Source organism: Morus notabilis, unplaced genomic scaffold (assembly GCF_000414095.1).
Source record: "Morus notabilis unplaced genomic scaffold, ASM41409v2 Scaffold250, whole genome shotgun sequence".
NCBI lineage: Eukaryota > Viridiplantae > Streptophyta > Magnoliopsida > Rosales > Moraceae > Morus > Morus notabilis.
In genome coordinates, this window is record NW_010358072.1 from 79,637 (window position 1) to 96,877 (window position 17,241).

A 17,241-nucleotide genomic window follows, 5' to 3' on the forward strand; every position below is an offset into this window, starting at 1 on the left:
ATTTATTTATATTTATATTTATATTTATATTTGACTGGTGCTTTCCTTTTAAAAAAAATCTACAAAGTAATACTAAATTTACAGGGCATAGTTTCTCTAATCAGCAGTCAATAACGTATCATATGATAAATATGATCAATTGTGGCCGAACATAGTGGAATTTAAATGTTAGGTCAGACTGAAATATGGCACGTTATCAAATTAAGCACAAGCAGAACACTATATGGATAGAGATGCAAGAACGGGCCAGCCCAGCCCAACCCAACCTGGCCCACTCTCTTTAGGTCCACACAGGCTGCGGGCCGGCCCGTATAAGAATGACCTCAGCCCATCCCACACCACGTACCAATTTTACGTGGACCAGGCTAGCCCGTGTCACAGGTAAGGATGAGCCGTGCCATGGGTCTTAAATGGGCTAGCCCACTCACGGCCCATCTTGGTCCATCATGGGTTTAGATGGGTCAACCCATCTAAGCATGCCATTTTTAATTTTTAAATTTTTAAACAAGTTAACAAATATATAAGTTTAAATAGTCCATGGAAATATGAAAATGGATATTTTATTTACGATTACCTCATTAAATAAAAACCTTTCTAAAGAAAACCTAGTGGGACAAAACCTTGGTGAGAAAAAAAGAGTACAATCAGGATAATTATACATAAGATGTTTATAAAATTACAAAAGAAAAAAGAAAAAAAAAACATGAATATATTATGGGCCTAGACGGGCCGGGCTGGGCCGGCCCCTCATGGGCCTAGACGGGCAGGCCCAGCCCGGCCTGGCCCATGCTTTTTCATGGGTCGTGCCGGGCCTGCCCATGGGGCGATATATGTTGGCCCAGCACAACCCACCAATATTTATGGGCTGGGCCGTGCCTTAAACAATGACGGGCCGTGCTGGCCCGGCCCGTCAATGTGTCAGGATGGGCCTGGGCCAGCCCACGGGCCCCGGCCCATTATTGCATCTCTAAATATGGATAGTATAGAAAACAAAGGTGTATAAGTGCCGGGCCTACCCATGGGCCAATATATGTTGGCCCGTGCGAGCTCACTAATATTCATGGGCTGGACCGTGTCTTAAACAATGACGGGCCGTGCCGGTCCGGCCCGTCACTGTGTCAGAATGGGCCTGGATCAGCCCATGGGCCCTAGCCCATTATTGCATCTCTAAATATGGATAGTATAGAAAACAAACGTGTAGTTTTGGCTTTAGAATTTTCAATTATTTTCCATTTTCTTAACAAATTATTATTATTATTATTGTTGTTGTTGTTGTTGTTGTTTTCGTTCTTAATTTCAAAGCATTTGTCAACCAAACCTTATATAGAACATAATTTCGTTTTGTGTGCCTCAAAAGAGAAACATTTTCAAAAACATTAGTTATCAAATGGCACCATTAATAGTTTCCATGGATAAGTAAAACTTGGAGTTTATAACTTATATCCTAATCTCTGGGGAAAAGGCATATACGCATTAGGGAGGTCAATCACAGTTGGTCAAAGCGATAAGAAACTTCATGCTGAAATAATAAATTATTACGTTATATTGTCAGCTTTATCCCGGTAGGCGGAATGAAAAAGATATTTGGGCAACTATAAATTTTCCATTTTTTTTTTTCCAAAGTTGGAAAGTTGAACAATTACTTTTCCAAGTTCGAACTTTAGAAAAAAAAAAATAATAATAAGTATACTATTTTTTGTACGTTTTTTTTTTCTTGGGTTCCCTTTTTTTTTTTGTGTGAAAATTTTGAATATAGGATTTTGACCCTTAATTAAAGATTTTGGAAGTAACGAGCATTAAACAGGAATTTTTGAGACAGGAAAAAAATGATATTTTCTTTAAAACAATAGTACTTGTTGTAATTTATTATTATTGTTATTCTTACTTAAAAATACAGTACCGAGGAATAATAATATACGGAAATTTTTTTAATAGGCCACATTGTCGGTAGTTTCAGATTTTAATCGTTAAATTTTGTTAAAATCATATCAAATTAAAAAATGTATAAAACATATAAATTTTGATATAGATCTTACGGTTGAAAAATAAAAAAAAATTGATAATCTATTTTTTTAGAGACTATAAGAAAAACTCCTTAAAAATATATTCCTTTTGAAAAATGATGTTTAATATGTCATCACAAATTAGGATTTAAATTATTACATTTATTGTTTGGACCGTCTGAGTATGTTAGTTTACCAATTCATCCTAAAAGCTTAAGCTGTTACGAGGTGGGCCGACAATAGTTTTATACTTTAAACGTGAATATTTAAACCTGAGATATATTAAAGACCCAACACATTATGACAATTTTAAATAGGGATAAAGAGTGCAATTACGGAGGTTTAAACTCAGGACCTCCCGCTCTGATACCATGTTAGTTTACCAATTCATCCTAAAAGCTTAAGCTGTTAGGAGGTAGGTCAATAATAGCTTTATACTTTAACATAGTAAGAGGACGTTTGGTTTATGTATTCAGAATCATGATTCATAATTATTCTCGTTTTACATGTATTTTTTATAAAAAAAATACTATAAAAAATTATAAATCATAACTTAAAATTAAGAACGAATATAAAAAATAAACATCTCAATTTTTAAAACCATAATTGGAATATTATAGGAGCGGTTTCATGTTTTGACATCCATTCATTCAACTAACTGAATCGCTGAGGTATGCGCTTCCGTCATCTTCAGGGTCAAAATCAACAACAGAAGAAACGTCAACTAAGGTTGTGGCTGCAAATGTCGAAGGTGCATGAATTACAACCCAAAAGGTTACTTTCAAAAAACACAAAAAAAATCAAAAGGTTATTTATATAAAAAAATGGTTAATCCCATTAATAATTCTTGAGATTTATCATTAATCTCACTTTAATATCTGGCTTTAAAAAAATTTCACATTTTATCTCTAAAGTTTTGCTTTGTTATGGTTTTAGTCATTCAATTAGTTAGGCGTTAAATATTTGACACAATATGTATAAATTAAGAAGCAAAATTAAAACCATCTAAAGTTTAGAGACTATTTATGTAAAATCAACTTTCATATTTTGTATTATTTTAGCCCTAAACTTTAAATATTTTCAATTTTAGTTCCCAATTTCTAAAGATTTTGTCAAAAATTTAGCACCTAAATGACAGAATGATCGAAACTCAAATAAAGTAAAACTTTAGAAACTAACTGTGAGACGTCAATGACCTTTTATGAGACTGACCTAAAAAAACTTAATAGTAAATAGCAAATGTTAATATAGTAAGGAATTAAAAAATAAGTTCCATTAATTTAAAAAACACACATAAAAAAGAGTCTTTTAACATTTCTTTTGGGAAGAGCCCTTTATTAGATGTTCATTCCTCCAAAATTCACTAATGGATTAAAAAGTTTTTGAAGCTCAGTGCAAAATTACTTGAGTAGAAGTGAGAAATCCAAATGGCATGGAAACTTGAGAGATACTTCTACTATTTTAGAAACTTGAGCAGGTAAAAGCTAATTAATAAGACCTCTTCATCTAGTGACATTTAGAAGTTTAGGTGGGAGATTACTATTTCAATTTCGTGTTGTATATATAAAAAAAAATATTATTCTAACTTTTTGGACTTAAATTTAAAAATTTAGCATGAGATTAGTAGGCTTCGTTTATTTCACTGATTTAAATTTTACTATAAAAAAAAATTCTCAAAAATAATCACATTTAATTTTTTTATTATAATAAAAAAATTTTCACATAAAATTATATTTTAATTCAAATCAGATAACTATACGGTCTTCACCGGGCTGTTAGACACAGGAAAGTGGGAGGAAGCTAGGAAGATCATACATTCATACCAATGGGAAAGCAATAATGGTCAAAGTCAACCAAAATTAGAGGACGACAAGTATCCATGAATGCCCTCCGAGTTTGATAAAATTACGACAATGAGCCACGCCTATATTAGTTTGTTGAATGACCAAATTAACCTCTTGTCGCTTTCCAGGGGGCCTTCCTTGGTGCTTCTCTCACTCACGTTATAGTTACCTGTTTCCAAGAAACGGGCAGTATCAATTAAGATGATGTTTGATAGAGGTATTTATTTTCTGATTTGAATTATGATTCGTGGTTCGTTATAGTATTTTTTCTCATAAAAAATATATGTAAATTAAAAATGATTCGAATCACATGGTTTGAATCCTCCAACCAAACGTTTTCCTTTTTAAGTTTATAGACTGAACTAAAAAGAAAAAAAAATTAAATTTTTTTATAAGAAAATACATTACAATAAAAAAACATTTCAAAGATAGACGATGATATATTGATATTTAACCAAATTTTTAGACTTTTGTTCGTACAATTCTTTAGTGGTAAATAAGCGACAATATTTTTTGAAAATTTTTACGGTAAGTTATTATTTTCTAAACATTAGATCTAAAGAAATCTAATAAAAAAGTAAGTAAAACCGACAAAACTCAATTCATACTTCACACTCTTATTGATAAAATATTAGTAAGTTATCCGTTTTTAACCGTCAGTAATTAAAAATTATGTTAAATGAAAGAAATATAAAAGTGATAAATATATATATATTTCACAATTATATTTTAAATAGAACTCTACTAATAAAGTATTTTCATTTTTCAATGTTAAACCGTGTGTGTATATATATATATATATATATATATATATATATATGTATATATTTTTGCACCTCACTAAAATTTTTCAGTTATATTTATAAACAAAAGTTTCTTGGTATATGTTTTTTTGGACGATATAGTATTAGTTGATAAATATAAGGAAAGAGTTAATCGTAAGTTAGAACTGTGGAGACAGACTCTCGAGACGAAATGATTTAAGTTAAGTATGACGAAAACTGAATACATGCATTGTAGATTTAGTAATTCAAGTAATCAGAGTGATGAAATTTCTTTAGATGGTGTAGATATTATGACATTTAGGAAGTTTAGGTACCTTAGGTCTATAGTGCAGTACGAAAGAGATATAGAAGAGGATGTTCAACATAGGATTAAGGCAGGGTGAGTTAAGTGAAAGAATGTTACACGAGTTTTATGTGATAGTAAGATGCCTATTAAGTTGAAATAAAAGTTATATAGGACTGCAATCCACCCAGCTATGTTATATGGTAGTGAATGTTGGGCCATTAAGAGACAACATATATGTAAGATAAGTGTGACAGAAATGCGTATATTAAGATGGATGAGTGACCATACGAGAATGGACCGCATAAGGAATGAAGTTATTTGTAGTAAAGTAGATGTAGCGCCAATAGAAGATAAGGTGCACGAAAGCCGCTTGAGGTGGTGCATGCATGTCCAACGTAGATCGCTAGAAGCACCAGTTCGTTCGTGGAAGGACATTCTTATACCTAATACTATGAGAGGGAGAGGTAGACCAAGAATTACGTGGACCGAAGTAGTTAGGAATGACATTCTAGATCTAGACCTTCAGAAAAGTCTAATTTCGAACAGAGCTGCGTGGAAAAGTGAAATTCATATAGCCGACTCCAATTAAGATGAGATTAAGACTTGTTGTTATTGTTGTATATTTATAAACAAAAGTGACATGTTTATCAAAACAAGAAAATTAGGCTTTTTTCTTATGAATTTTCACGAATTGGTCTCTAAACTTTTAATTTTTATAATTTACTCTGTAAACTTAAAAATTTATTATAATGTTGATCAAAATTAAAAATGAAATTAAAACTTTAGTAAGTTTCTTCCATGTGAACGTTTAACAAAACTAAATTTGTTCTTTTATATCAAATTGGACCCATATGCACATCACGAGTGAAAATTTTTAAAATCGAGAATTAAATGTTTTGGAAGAAAATTGAGGTTCTCTAATTTTAAAAAATTTTCACTCATGATGTGTATATATGGACTAATTCGATATAAAAAGACTAAAATTAACCTAATTAAATATTCATGTAGAAGAAACTATCCTAATTTTTAATTTTATTTTTAATTTAATCAACATTACAATGAATTTTAGATTTAAAAAGTAATTGTAAGGATTAAAAATTGAGCCATTAATCTACCAGACTCATAAAGTTGATAGATGATCTGTAAATAAATAAAATAAAAACCAATAAAAGTAAAGTGCTGAAAAAAAAGGGGGAGAAAGGAGACGCACAGGCATTATCGTAAATACGAAAGGAAACACGTCCACTTCAACAAGGTTGCGTGGAGGATTAAGCCCTTCGTTTCTTTTAAACCTCATACCTCCTTTTTTTTTCGCCGTTTCTCTCCAATTTCTGGCGTCCAAACACGCCCCGAAGCTCGGCTCGCTCCGAGCTTTTCCCCACCCGTTCTCTCCATCCTCAAAAACCCAATAGCCTCCGATTGTTTCCCCCAAATCTAAACCCAACTTCCAATCCATCTTCGCCGTCTTCGATTCACTGCCTTACTCAGCGAAAACGGCTTCCATTGGATTCTAGGGCTTCCTAGATCGACCTTGTATTTCTCCGAAGCAACTCTGTACTTTCTCTTCCTCCGGTTAATCCAATTTGTGATTATGGCAATTCGTGTTACCTTCTCCTTCTCCGGTTATGTCGCCCAAAACCTGGCCTCCTCGGCCGGGCTTCGGGTCGGCAATTGCCGGGCGTTCCACGAGTGTTGGGTCCGCAATCGGGTCTTCGGCACGAGCCAGAAGCCCGCCGAGCTCGATCCCGCCCTCTCCGCCCGCAATTACCGCTCCGATTTCGACCGGCCCAAGCCCAATTGCTGGGCCAAGAACTCCTCCTCCTACAGCACCCTCGCTGGGGAGGTTCTCGGTGAGAATTGCAAGAGTCCGATTCTGTTGACTCTGATCTCGATCATGAAGTCAACGGCCGGCGTTTCGGCCTCTTCGGCGACGTCCACGGGCACGTTTGGGATCTCGCCGATCAAAGCCACTTCGATTATACCATTCTTGCAGGGCTCCAAGTGGCTTCCCTGCAACGAGTCGGTCCAAATTTCTTCGGTCAACCACGAGGTGGATAAAGGTGGGACTTTGTGTAGCGTTGGTGAGGCTACGAGTGATGATCACTTGCAAAAGGGCAGTGGTTGGCTAACGCGTCTGTTGAATTCTTGTTCGGAGGACGCCAAAGCTGTTTTCACGGCTGTTACTGTTAGTTTGCTGTTCAGGTCTTCCTTGGCCGAGCCCAGATCAATCCCTTCTTCTTCTATGTACCCTACTCTTGATGTAGGTGACCGCATTTTAGCGGAAAAGGTATGCGAATTGCATCTTTGTTTATTAGTTTCAACATGAAATGTTTAGGCGTTAATTCATGTATTGATTTTATTTTTCTGGATTTTTGTTAAATCAGGTTTCGTATGTCTTCAGAAAGCCTGAAGTTTCAGATATAGTTATCTTTAAAGCACCTAAAATATTGCAGGTAAGTCTATGAATTTGTGTATCAGTTGCAATTTGTGAGAGTTTTGTGTGCCTGATATATGGTGTTTGTATTATTTATTCTCAAGTTTTGTTTTCGTTTTTTTTTTTTTTTTTTTGGCAGGAAATCGGTTATAGTTCATCCGATGTATTCATAAAAAGAATTGTGGCCAAGGCTGGAGAATGTGTTCAAGTAAGATTTCTAGCTTTTTTAGATCGTTTACAGTTCGTTTCTTGAGCTTATTGTCATTGCCTCTGATCCATTTGTTCAACTAATTAAAGCAAAAAATGAAAAAGTTTTAACTTTTAACATATTATTCTGATATATTGTACCACAACGCTTTGTATTGAATAGGTTCGTGATGGGAAATTACTAGTGAACGGGGTTGCACAAGATGAAGAATTCGTTTTGGAGTCTCTTGATTATGAAATGGATCCAGTGGTAATGAATCTTCATATGGCTTTTCATTCATGACTATTTGTTTTCAATGTTTCATTAATATGTTATCATTCTTGTTAACATTTTTATGCACTCTTCAAGTTGATTAACAAAATCCCGGTTACTGTTGCAGCTTGTGCCAGAAGGTTATGTCTTTGTTATGGGAGACAATCGAAATAACAGTTTCGACTCTCATAACTGGTAATTATATGCTCTTAATCTTTGTTGAAAATTTTTGGTTTGGATTTCAATTAACATTTTGTTGGATTTGATTGGCTCCTAATTTGACCCGAAATATAACAAGTAATGGAACGTAAGCATTGTTTTAAGCTGAATACAATACGTTTCTGACATGCTGCTGTGATAAAATTGTTTCCAGGGGTCCGCTTCCTGTAAAGAACATTGTTGGCAGATCCGTCTATCGGTATTGGCCTCCCTCCAAAGCCGGAAAGAACGCTGTGACAGTTTCTTGATACTTTTCCCTCTGCTCGCAGGGAAGGATCTCAAATGACAATTTTTTTAATTTTGTGAATTGACGTTACATAGATTTTTTCCACTCTTTTGGCTCATTATGAGCAGTTGTGAATACTACTCTACCTTTCCATCACGTGTTTTCTTCTCGTGGACATTGTTCTAGATGGTTTTTTCAGTGTGTTTCTTTTTGTATATGGCCCAATCCGTGGCCGTTGATGCATTCTTTTCTGTAATGACGGTTAAACCTCTGTTGCTCAAAAGAGTGGAAATAAAAGGAAGAAAGATATCGATTTTTTCCTCTTTTAACATTTTTGCATTTTTCCTTCTCTAGCTTTCTGTTGAAAGAACTTCTGAGCTTAGGTACTGTGTTGAGCTGTTGAGGTTACAAGTCTTGCAACTCATAGTTTTCTATGATCTTTGCATCAGGGGTTTGAATTATTTCCAAGGAGTAAAGGTTATATTAGTTGCTGGATTTTGCAATGTTGAAAAGATGATAGGAAGGGGGTCCTGTCAAGATGATTGTGGCTCGAATGCAACGAGGATGATTGTGGCTCTTATAGAAATACAAAAAGTAACTCAAACCCATCTTCCGTCAATAATTGAACCACGTTTTTTTTTTTTTTTTTTGGCTAATAGGAATAGGAGCAAGGTCGTCCCTTTTACTCCTTTCCTTTAACAGGAATGGCGGGACGGCTTCCAGAGAAAATGGGATGAAAATGTGCGAACAAGAGGATAATTAACGGAGAGTTTTCCCCTTCCCCGAACCCCTTCCCCTTCCATTTAGTGAGTGATTGATTGGGTGGGTCTCTCTCTCTCTCTCTCTCTCTCTCTCTGAATCTGTATGACGAGAGAGCTCTCACCGGAATCGTTCTCGGAATCCCACTAAACTTCCGTTCATGGTCCACCCTGTGAACCGACCACGAACTACTCACTTCAGTTGGTTAATCCAATTAATCAAACTTCAAAAATCACAAAAACACTAGAATTAGATAAATCAACACAATTCAAAAGGTTGGCTACGTTGTCCTTTTTCTAAAAATTTTTGAAATGTTTGTTTGTTTTTTTGTTTTTAATTTCGTTAAAAGGATTATACTGAAGCCAGAGACCGACAAGACACTGAAAAACATAAAATGCATATGTATTATTTTCTACATATAAAAAAAATATGGTTGAAAGTGCCTGCTATTACCTAGGGTGAAATTTGGCTGGGTAGGATAGGATTTTAACAAAGAGTTGGGCCGGCCCACAAGAATCGGGCTGAGACAAATGTGGGTCGCAACAAGTTACTTGTCCCCAGAATCCGTACACTATTCGGTTACTTCGGGTAATCTCGGGTTGGTCATGTTACATTGGGTAAACCATCAATTTTTAAAAAAATTGAAAAAAAAATTTGAAAAATTGTGCTTCTCAAACCAGTTATACTTGAGAAAAAACATCTAAAAAAAAATTGCTTCTCATTCCATTAAGAATTATGCTTATTGTCTAGAATACTTTGTAAAACCAACTCTCATTTCAAGACTCTCGTGTACCTAGATAAACTCAAAGCAAATTTACTTCTAGTCCATGGGTTTACCTCTGCGAATGCTCATACCAAAAAGCACATCCAAAAGATCACAACCAATACTTACCTTGCAAACACGACCAAATCACAAATCACAACTAACCCAAACACTTACCTTGCACAAATCACAGCCAACCCAATCTTGTCAAGGCAATTCAAAGGAGAAAAGAGAGAAAAAAAATAAAATCCAACCAACCCCTTCAAATCCACCATTGTAGCGAGCAAGCCTTCCCATTGCACATCCCAAGCTGACGAGATAAGAGAAAAAAGGATCTGAGGGAGAGGCGGTGACATGCGGAGGAAGTGAGAAGAAGAAGAAACAACCAAAATCGAGAGACTCAGTCTCAGAGTCAGAGACTTGAGAGAGCGGCGCAAAGACAAAGGGGACAAAGGGGTCGAGAAAGAAAGAAACTGACGAAGAAACAAGAAAGTAGGGCTGCAGGTTTTTTTTTTTTTTTTTTTTTTTTTTTACATTAGGACCAATATCATGGTCGGCCGGGTAGGGTTTAATAGGTCAAATAAAGCCCGGCCCGCGACCTTACCCGCACAATACGGGTTGGGCTATTTTAAAACTGAAAAAATTAATAAAAAAAGAATATCCTATATTTTCGGGTAGGGTAGTGTGACGACCCTCCTCAGTGGCCGTCACTGTAGCTAAAATTAATTTGTACTTGCTGAAATTTCTTAAAATTTGCAGAACATTTTTTTTAAGTCTTATAGTAGACATAAGTTATGAATTATTTTCTTGATTAAAATATTCAAACCTTAACATATCTGTTTCTCAAGGCATATAGATATATCTATATGTATATACTTAATTCTTAAGTCTTGCTTACTTACAACCATAATCCACAAAACCATTTAACATATAGTTTTAGAATCATAATTAGCCAAACTATTTATAACATAAAACTGATTGCGGAAATATTTGCGAGCGGTATCCGTTCCCCGATCTCTACATCATTCATCTATTCGCCATCAGTCCATCAAATATTATGTGTAGGTTGCTTACCTACAGTATAAATATTCTATGATGAGCTTTCACTCAGCAAGTAGGAACTATCTCTCGTAAAATAACTGTAAATTCACATGAATAAATATGCATGAGCCAATTATGCTTAATTATTATCATGTCTTATTAAATTCTTAATGTCTGATCTTATCTTACTTACTTTTGGGCCCGAGTGCTCATACCATGTGCGCGCAACCATCGAGACGTGAGAGTTTGCAAGGTCTCCAACGACACAATGATTTAACTTACTATATACTTTTTTTTTCTTTTATATCTCCTTGCGGAAGAATTATTCAGTCCACCGGGTGTACCACGTCATATTGCTTATGTGGTCCCCCCGTCCAATGAGATTGTATCATTTGGTACACCCGTCCAATAAGCTTTTCAATTTTATTTTTCTCTTTCCTAATAGGTATTTGTATTGAATACCTATTAGGAAAGAGAAAAATAAAAGTGAAAAGCTTATTGGAAGGGTGTACCAAATGATACAATCTTATTGGACGGGTGTACCACATAAGCAATATGACGTGGTACACCCGGTGCACTGAATAATTCCTCCTCCTTACGGAGTCTGAGTTACCTCTCTCTCAGAGGCTGGTACGACACTCAACTGAGTTTATTCTTATAAGTTCCACTTTACTTATTAAGGTATATGCATTATGGCATGACATCGCATAAAGCATAAACATGCGCACATAACATGTGTAACTTTTTCCTTTAAAATCTATTTATACTGTAGGCAAGTTTCCTAATTACTTGATTTACAGAGCTGGAATTCACTTTTTGCCAAACAACCTATTCTCTTACTTGCTTACTTCTGAAAATGAACACCTATTGAGAGTGTGAGATTAACTGTCGTTTGCTATTCTATTTTAGCAGCTTATGAAGGAAAATCTAACCATTTCCTTAAGGCATGTATTCATCTCCTTTACTGAAGGATAATTTACTATAAGGATCAATTTATTAAATCCTCCAAATCTTATTTTTCTTAATTGCCCTTAACATTCACTTGTCTAGATTGAAAATCAATTACCCAATCTAATAACTTATTTTTCATAATTTACCTCATTGGACTTGTTAAGATATTAAGGCCCAATTCGGCTTAGAAACTTATTCACGACGTTCTAACTCTTAGGTCACTGAAATTTAAACTCAAACGAGGTCTCTTGACTTAATACAGGCGTTGGACCCATATCTAATCTTCGTAATTCTAAGGACCTAACATATTGGGCTCGTAGGTGCCCGTTGAGATGTTTTGCTCGAAAAACTATTAAGTTCTTAAAAGAAACCATTTTTTTTTTGAAAACTTTCTTCACGAATATTTCCATTAAAATGAGGTCTAACACCATAGAATTTTACTGAAATCACATCTCGGGTTCTTTGATAACATTTTGTTAAAAAACCAACACTGTGTTAGTTTCGTTTAGTTAAAACTGTACAGTTTCTGAAATCTGTGTTTTACTGCATCTTAGATTCATATTTTGAACATCTGATCTTCATGAAAATTCTTCATCTCATTGAGATCTAAAATTGTCATTTTTAGAGAAAGCCAAAATTTGACCTCTAAAGGCATCGTTTGGCTGAAAACAGTGGCTACCAGTTTTTTTTTTCTGAAACTGTTTTGGACAGCCTGTACTATTTTTAAAAAATGGCTTAAAACTTGCATTTAGAGTTAAAATTGAGTTTTGTCACAGTCACAGCAAAACGTTTAAAATATCGAGAACCATAAGTTCAAATTTAGAAACACTGAAAAATCTCGCTCTAGGATCCTCATTTTTGCGTTCAAAGTAACTGGAAAATTTTTTCTCCAACCTAAAATAAGCAAACTTAAACCAAACATAAACATATAATATAATACTAATCAAACTAACCTCAAAACACACAAAACTAACATTAAACTCACACACCCTTATTACAACTTATTTCCTCAAGAACCACAAATTACATCCATGATTCACAACTTAACTTTGGTAGAAAAATAGAGGAAGGGTTTAGAGTTTTTACCCTTGAAGAAGATTCTTGGTTAGGCTCCTCATAAAACACTTTGATCACCTTCTTCTTCCTCTAAGTTTTGCTAATGACTTGGAACTAGAAGAGTGGAAAAATTTGAGAAGAGCATTTCTAAATCTCAAATTTTGTTAGAAACAAGAAAGACAAGGTTTAGAGTCTTACCCTTGAAGAAATCCTTACCTAGACACCTTCTAGGACACTTTGGTCCCTTCCTTCTTCTTGAGATGCTAGACTAGTGCTTTGTGTTTAGAAAGATGAGTGAAATATTTTTTGAGAGGAAAAAAGAGAGGTATGACCGGTTTGGTGTTTTAAGAGTGAAGTGAAGTAAGCTTTTTTGTTAAATAGTTAATTTGATTCATCTCATCATGAAGTCTTCTAGTACACTCAACTAATCAAAATTTTTGCTTAAAACCCCTTAACATGGTCGGCCAAGTGAAGAAAAAGAGGAAAAAAAAAAAAAAAACTATCATGAGTACTCTTCATCTTCCACCATCACACCTCATCCAATCTAAACATTAACCTACCCCTTGTATTTTTGTCTAATCGCTTAAGTTTCCTTTGAAATTGTTAAAAATTATATTGGTTATAAGGAAGTACCTAGCCGACAGAAAATTCTAGTTTATGACGGTTCATTTTCTACTGCTTATTTACAGTTCAATATTAATCCCCTAGTACTTCGATATTAAATTCTTACTCACGTAATATTTTGAACTGTTTCAAGTCTTGAAATTAATTCTGGACTGAATAAATTCTAAATTTAACTTTTCTGCATTATATTTCAGGAATGACATTGCTACTTACAGTGTTAACTCCTGAGCTCACATCGTACCATTTTACTATAAGTATTTTTCTCGTGACTTCAACCTAACTATTCGGCAATTAAGGATTTTTTTTGTACGCTGCTGACATCGTATTGTGCTTATAGATTCTTGGAATTAAGATTCTCAAACTGTATATGTACTGGAAATTCTTCCGCCTTAAATTACGGCGAGAATTTATCGATTAAATTTATTTAATTGTAACACATGAACTTAACATGAAATCTGCTACGAAATTTAGGAATATTGATATTAATTCCATAAATTCTTCAGTCACAAAATATAGCTTAATATTTTTTCAGGAAAAATCATTGACTTAAATACGTAAATTGTATTATTTAAATTTTGGAATTTTCTTGGTCATTACAGGTAGGGTCGGGTAGGCTTGGTTAATCTGGTTTGGGGTGATTTCTTACACCCCTAGTTTTACCTTTTAAAAGAAAAAAAAGAACGCGTTAGTGAGTATGAAAAAACAAATCTATCTTCTATCAATCTTTGCTAAGGGAGAATTGAGTTTCTCCCTCAGTTTCCCCACGAAACGGGTTTTTTTCAACTTGTTCTCGTATGGGTTTTTTTTTTCTTTTTCTTTCTCTATCTAAAATTTTTATTTTTTGACAATTAAATTTAAGATTAATCATTATTTTAAGAGTACTCTTATTCCTTTCTATAGGGATAAACTTCTGCTGCTCATATAAAATGAGTCCAACTATGTTGTCATTTTGTTAATTATGGGGTCTTATTCTCGTGAGGATGAATAACATTTTTATTGTCTTAAAAGATCTCTGGCCCACAGAGTGCCTGTTCTTTTCTTTTTCTTTTTCTTTTTCAATTTTCCCTCACCCTTGTCTTATTACACATTCTTCCTTTTTTTTTTTGTCTTCACTTTCTCCAATTGTGGCCTTCGCTTTCTCCAATTGTGACCTTCATAAATATATTCTCTTCATTTTCCTATTAAAATAAATTCTTTTTATACATATCTTTATATTTTATTAAATCCTCTTTTCTCTCTCTTTTTTTTTTCATTTTTTATCATTCTTATTTTTTTCCTTATTATTTATTCTGATTTAACACAGCCTGTCTCCCTTCCTCCATTGGACGCACCTCTGCCCGTGTGTGTTTTGCACGCGCTATTCTTGGCCGTTCGTCCTTATGATCAGATGGCCCAAAAAATACAGAAATTTATTTTTATTATTAGTTAGGGTTATTAGCACCATTGGTCCTTAAACTCTTTAATAGGTGACAGTTTAGTCAATAATTTTTTAATTTTGATAAAACGGTCCTTAAAGTCTTAAAATGTTGGCAATTGAAACCTTTTTGACCAAATTCATTAAATTTCTCACAGAAAGTTACATGTGACCATCATGTGACTATTTTTTTAATTAAAGGATAAAAATACCCTCAAAAGCTAACACCAAAAAAGAAAAAGAAAATAAAATAACAAAAAAAGATGACGAAGACAAAAGAGGATGTATAGAAGAAGTAAAAGGAAATCATTGGGTGTCTGAATTTGTTGTAATGTGAATGACGAATTAAAAGCAGAGGTTGGAATGTTTATGGCTAATTTAAAACTGGGTGTGTTATACTAAAAAAAGGAAATCATGGGTATCTGAATATGTCATTTGTTTGAGTTGATTGTTTCGAGCTTGGATTTCACTTGTGGTTTACAATTGGAAATTTCTTTGTCGTTTGTTGGGGACTAGGTTGGTCCAATATAAACAATTCTTCTCCTTCTTCTTAATTTGTTGTTCCATTACCATAAATTGTTCCATTACTACTTATCCATTGTCTCAAAAGCTCTGTTATGACAAAGGGAATATCTGCAAGCCTTGTTTGATTCAAATTGTATCACCACCGCCAAGCGCCAACCTTCTAGCCTTTATCACCATCACCGTCCGTCTCTCTCCCATCATCGTCATCGTCAACGGTAGGTACTCCTGACGACCTCCGAGGCCACTCCCCTTGTGAAGCCATCGCGACCTCCGCCTCCGTCACGCAAGGCCTATCTCCATTGCTATGGCCACATCTCTGCGAACCCAACACTCCGCCGACCAGATCTCGTTAGCCACCAGAAGAAGCATCCACTTAGATCTCGTTGCTTTCTCCTCCCCGTCGCTGCGAGATCGAAGCACCCTTATCCTCCATCGAGATCTAGGCCCCTTCCCCTTATCATCACGAGATTGCAGTCATCCCTCCCTATCGTTGCAAGATCGATGCCACGTCCCTCCGTCCATGGTTGTGCCTGTCTTTCCCTCCTAACTTTCTCTCTCTCCCTCCCTATAATTTCAGGTTTCTTTAGTTAAGTTTGTTTTAGATCAGGTGAACAACTTTTTTTATTTAAATTATAATATAATATTATTTTGCCAATATGTCCTTCCAAATTGGAGCATATGTTGTACACGCGATCGTTTCTGTTAGAAACTTAATAGAAATAGACAAAAAGGGTTTAATTGCCATCGTTTTTAAAGTTTTGTGACCTTTTTGCAGCAATCAAAAAAAGAGAGATTAAAGTGTCACCTACTAAAGAGTTTAAGGTCGAACGGTGCTAATTACTCTATTATTTATTTTGAAATAATTTATTTTTCAATTTTGTACATTTTAATATCGATTTGCACTGATATTGATGCTACTCAGATGAAAATAGTATAAATAATGTAAATAAAAAATAAAATTATACAAATATACACTAAAATAAAATAAAACTACACTAAATTAAGTAAAAAACATAAAAAACAAAATAAAATAAATTTAATTTAAAACACAACAAAATAAGTTAAATTTTCATAATTAAAACTTTACCACATATATCGCACCATGAATTTTTCGGGCCGGACCAAATAGGCTTTAGATAACTGTACTCTTAACACATTTTGTACCAACACAATAAAATAAATTAAAATAATTTGTGTAACGGTAATTTTAAATGAATCAAACTAGTAATGTTTCTAAAAAGAAATTAGATACGGCGGTGTCAAGTGCATTTCGTTTTCTATTCTCAATAAACTATGAAAGAAAAACGTTTTATTAATATGCCAATTGAACAATACCCAAACCCAAAGTCATAATGAACTCTCATTTTCAGAGTGAAAGCTTATTTACCAAGAAAAAAAAAATCTCATTTTCAGAGTAAAAAGTAAAAACGAAGAAACGACACAGGATGGTTTTCTTTTATTTTCTTTTTTCTTTTTAAGGACGAAACAAAGAATCCCCTTAAAAATAAATGAGATAAAAATAGGATAAAATAGCGACCCTAAAATCAAATAAAGTGTATGAATTGAATATCTTACATTTTCACCAGCACCGACCCAAACGACAACGAAAAAACGTTAAAACAGTAGCGGATCCCGCAGCCACTTCTCCATCCAGTGCCGATGACGAGTTGCCTTCTAACTCTCCTCCTTCTTCTTCTCTTTCACCTTTCATTCATTCCAGTGTTTTCCTCTTTCCCAAATACGACGCTTCTCTTACAGGTACGTCCTCCTTCCTCACTTTCTCACTCTCAGATCTTCTCCTTTTCTTTCCCCTTTTTTCTCTTCTCAAATCATCTACTTACTTCTTCCGAT

The 17,241-nt window shown here is 34.5% G+C and overlaps 2 protein-coding genes across 3 annotated transcripts in view; both read left to right on the forward strand.

Annotated features, from left to right (window-relative positions):
- The first annotated feature begins 6,212 nt into the window (after positions 1–6,212).
- Positions 6,213–8,413, forward strand: LOC21397579 (probable thylakoidal processing peptidase 2, chloroplastic). The gene is made up of 6 exons (XM_024161315.1): positions 6,213–7,205; positions 7,303–7,371; positions 7,492–7,560; positions 7,723–7,809; positions 7,940–8,007; positions 8,186–8,413. Exons 1-6 carry the CDS (start codon positions 6,510–6,512, stop codon positions 8,277–8,279), a joined length of 1,083 nt encoding a protein of 360 aa, XP_024017083.1. The 5' UTR covers positions 6,213–6,509; the 3' UTR covers positions 8,280–8,413.
- An 8,571-nt stretch (positions 8,414–16,984) lies between these two features.
- LOC112090314 overlaps positions 16,985–17,241 on the forward strand; it is a 2,989-nt gene continuing 2,732 nt past the window's right edge. For both annotated transcript variants that reach the window (XM_024161317.1, XM_024161318.1), the window contains exon 1: positions 16,985–17,148. In XM_024161317.1, the coding sequence (XP_024017085.1) occupies positions 17,050–17,148 (99 nt within the window). In that variant the 5' untranslated portion in view covers positions 16,985–17,049. The remainder of the gene's footprint in view (positions 17,149–17,241) is intronic.

Coding starts and splice junctions, on each gene's coding strand:
- LOC21397579 (XM_024161315.1), top strand. CDS start 6,510: ATGGCAATTCGTGTTACCTTCTCCTTCTCCGGTTATGTCGCCCAAAAC. Junction 7,561..7,722: donor AGGCTGGAGAATGTGTTCAA/GTAAGATTTCTA, acceptor TGTATTGAATAG/GTTCGTGATGGGAAATTACT. Junction 7,810..7,939: donor ATTATGAAATGGATCCAGTG/GTAATGAATCTT, acceptor TTACTGTTGCAG/CTTGTGCCAGAAGGTTATGT.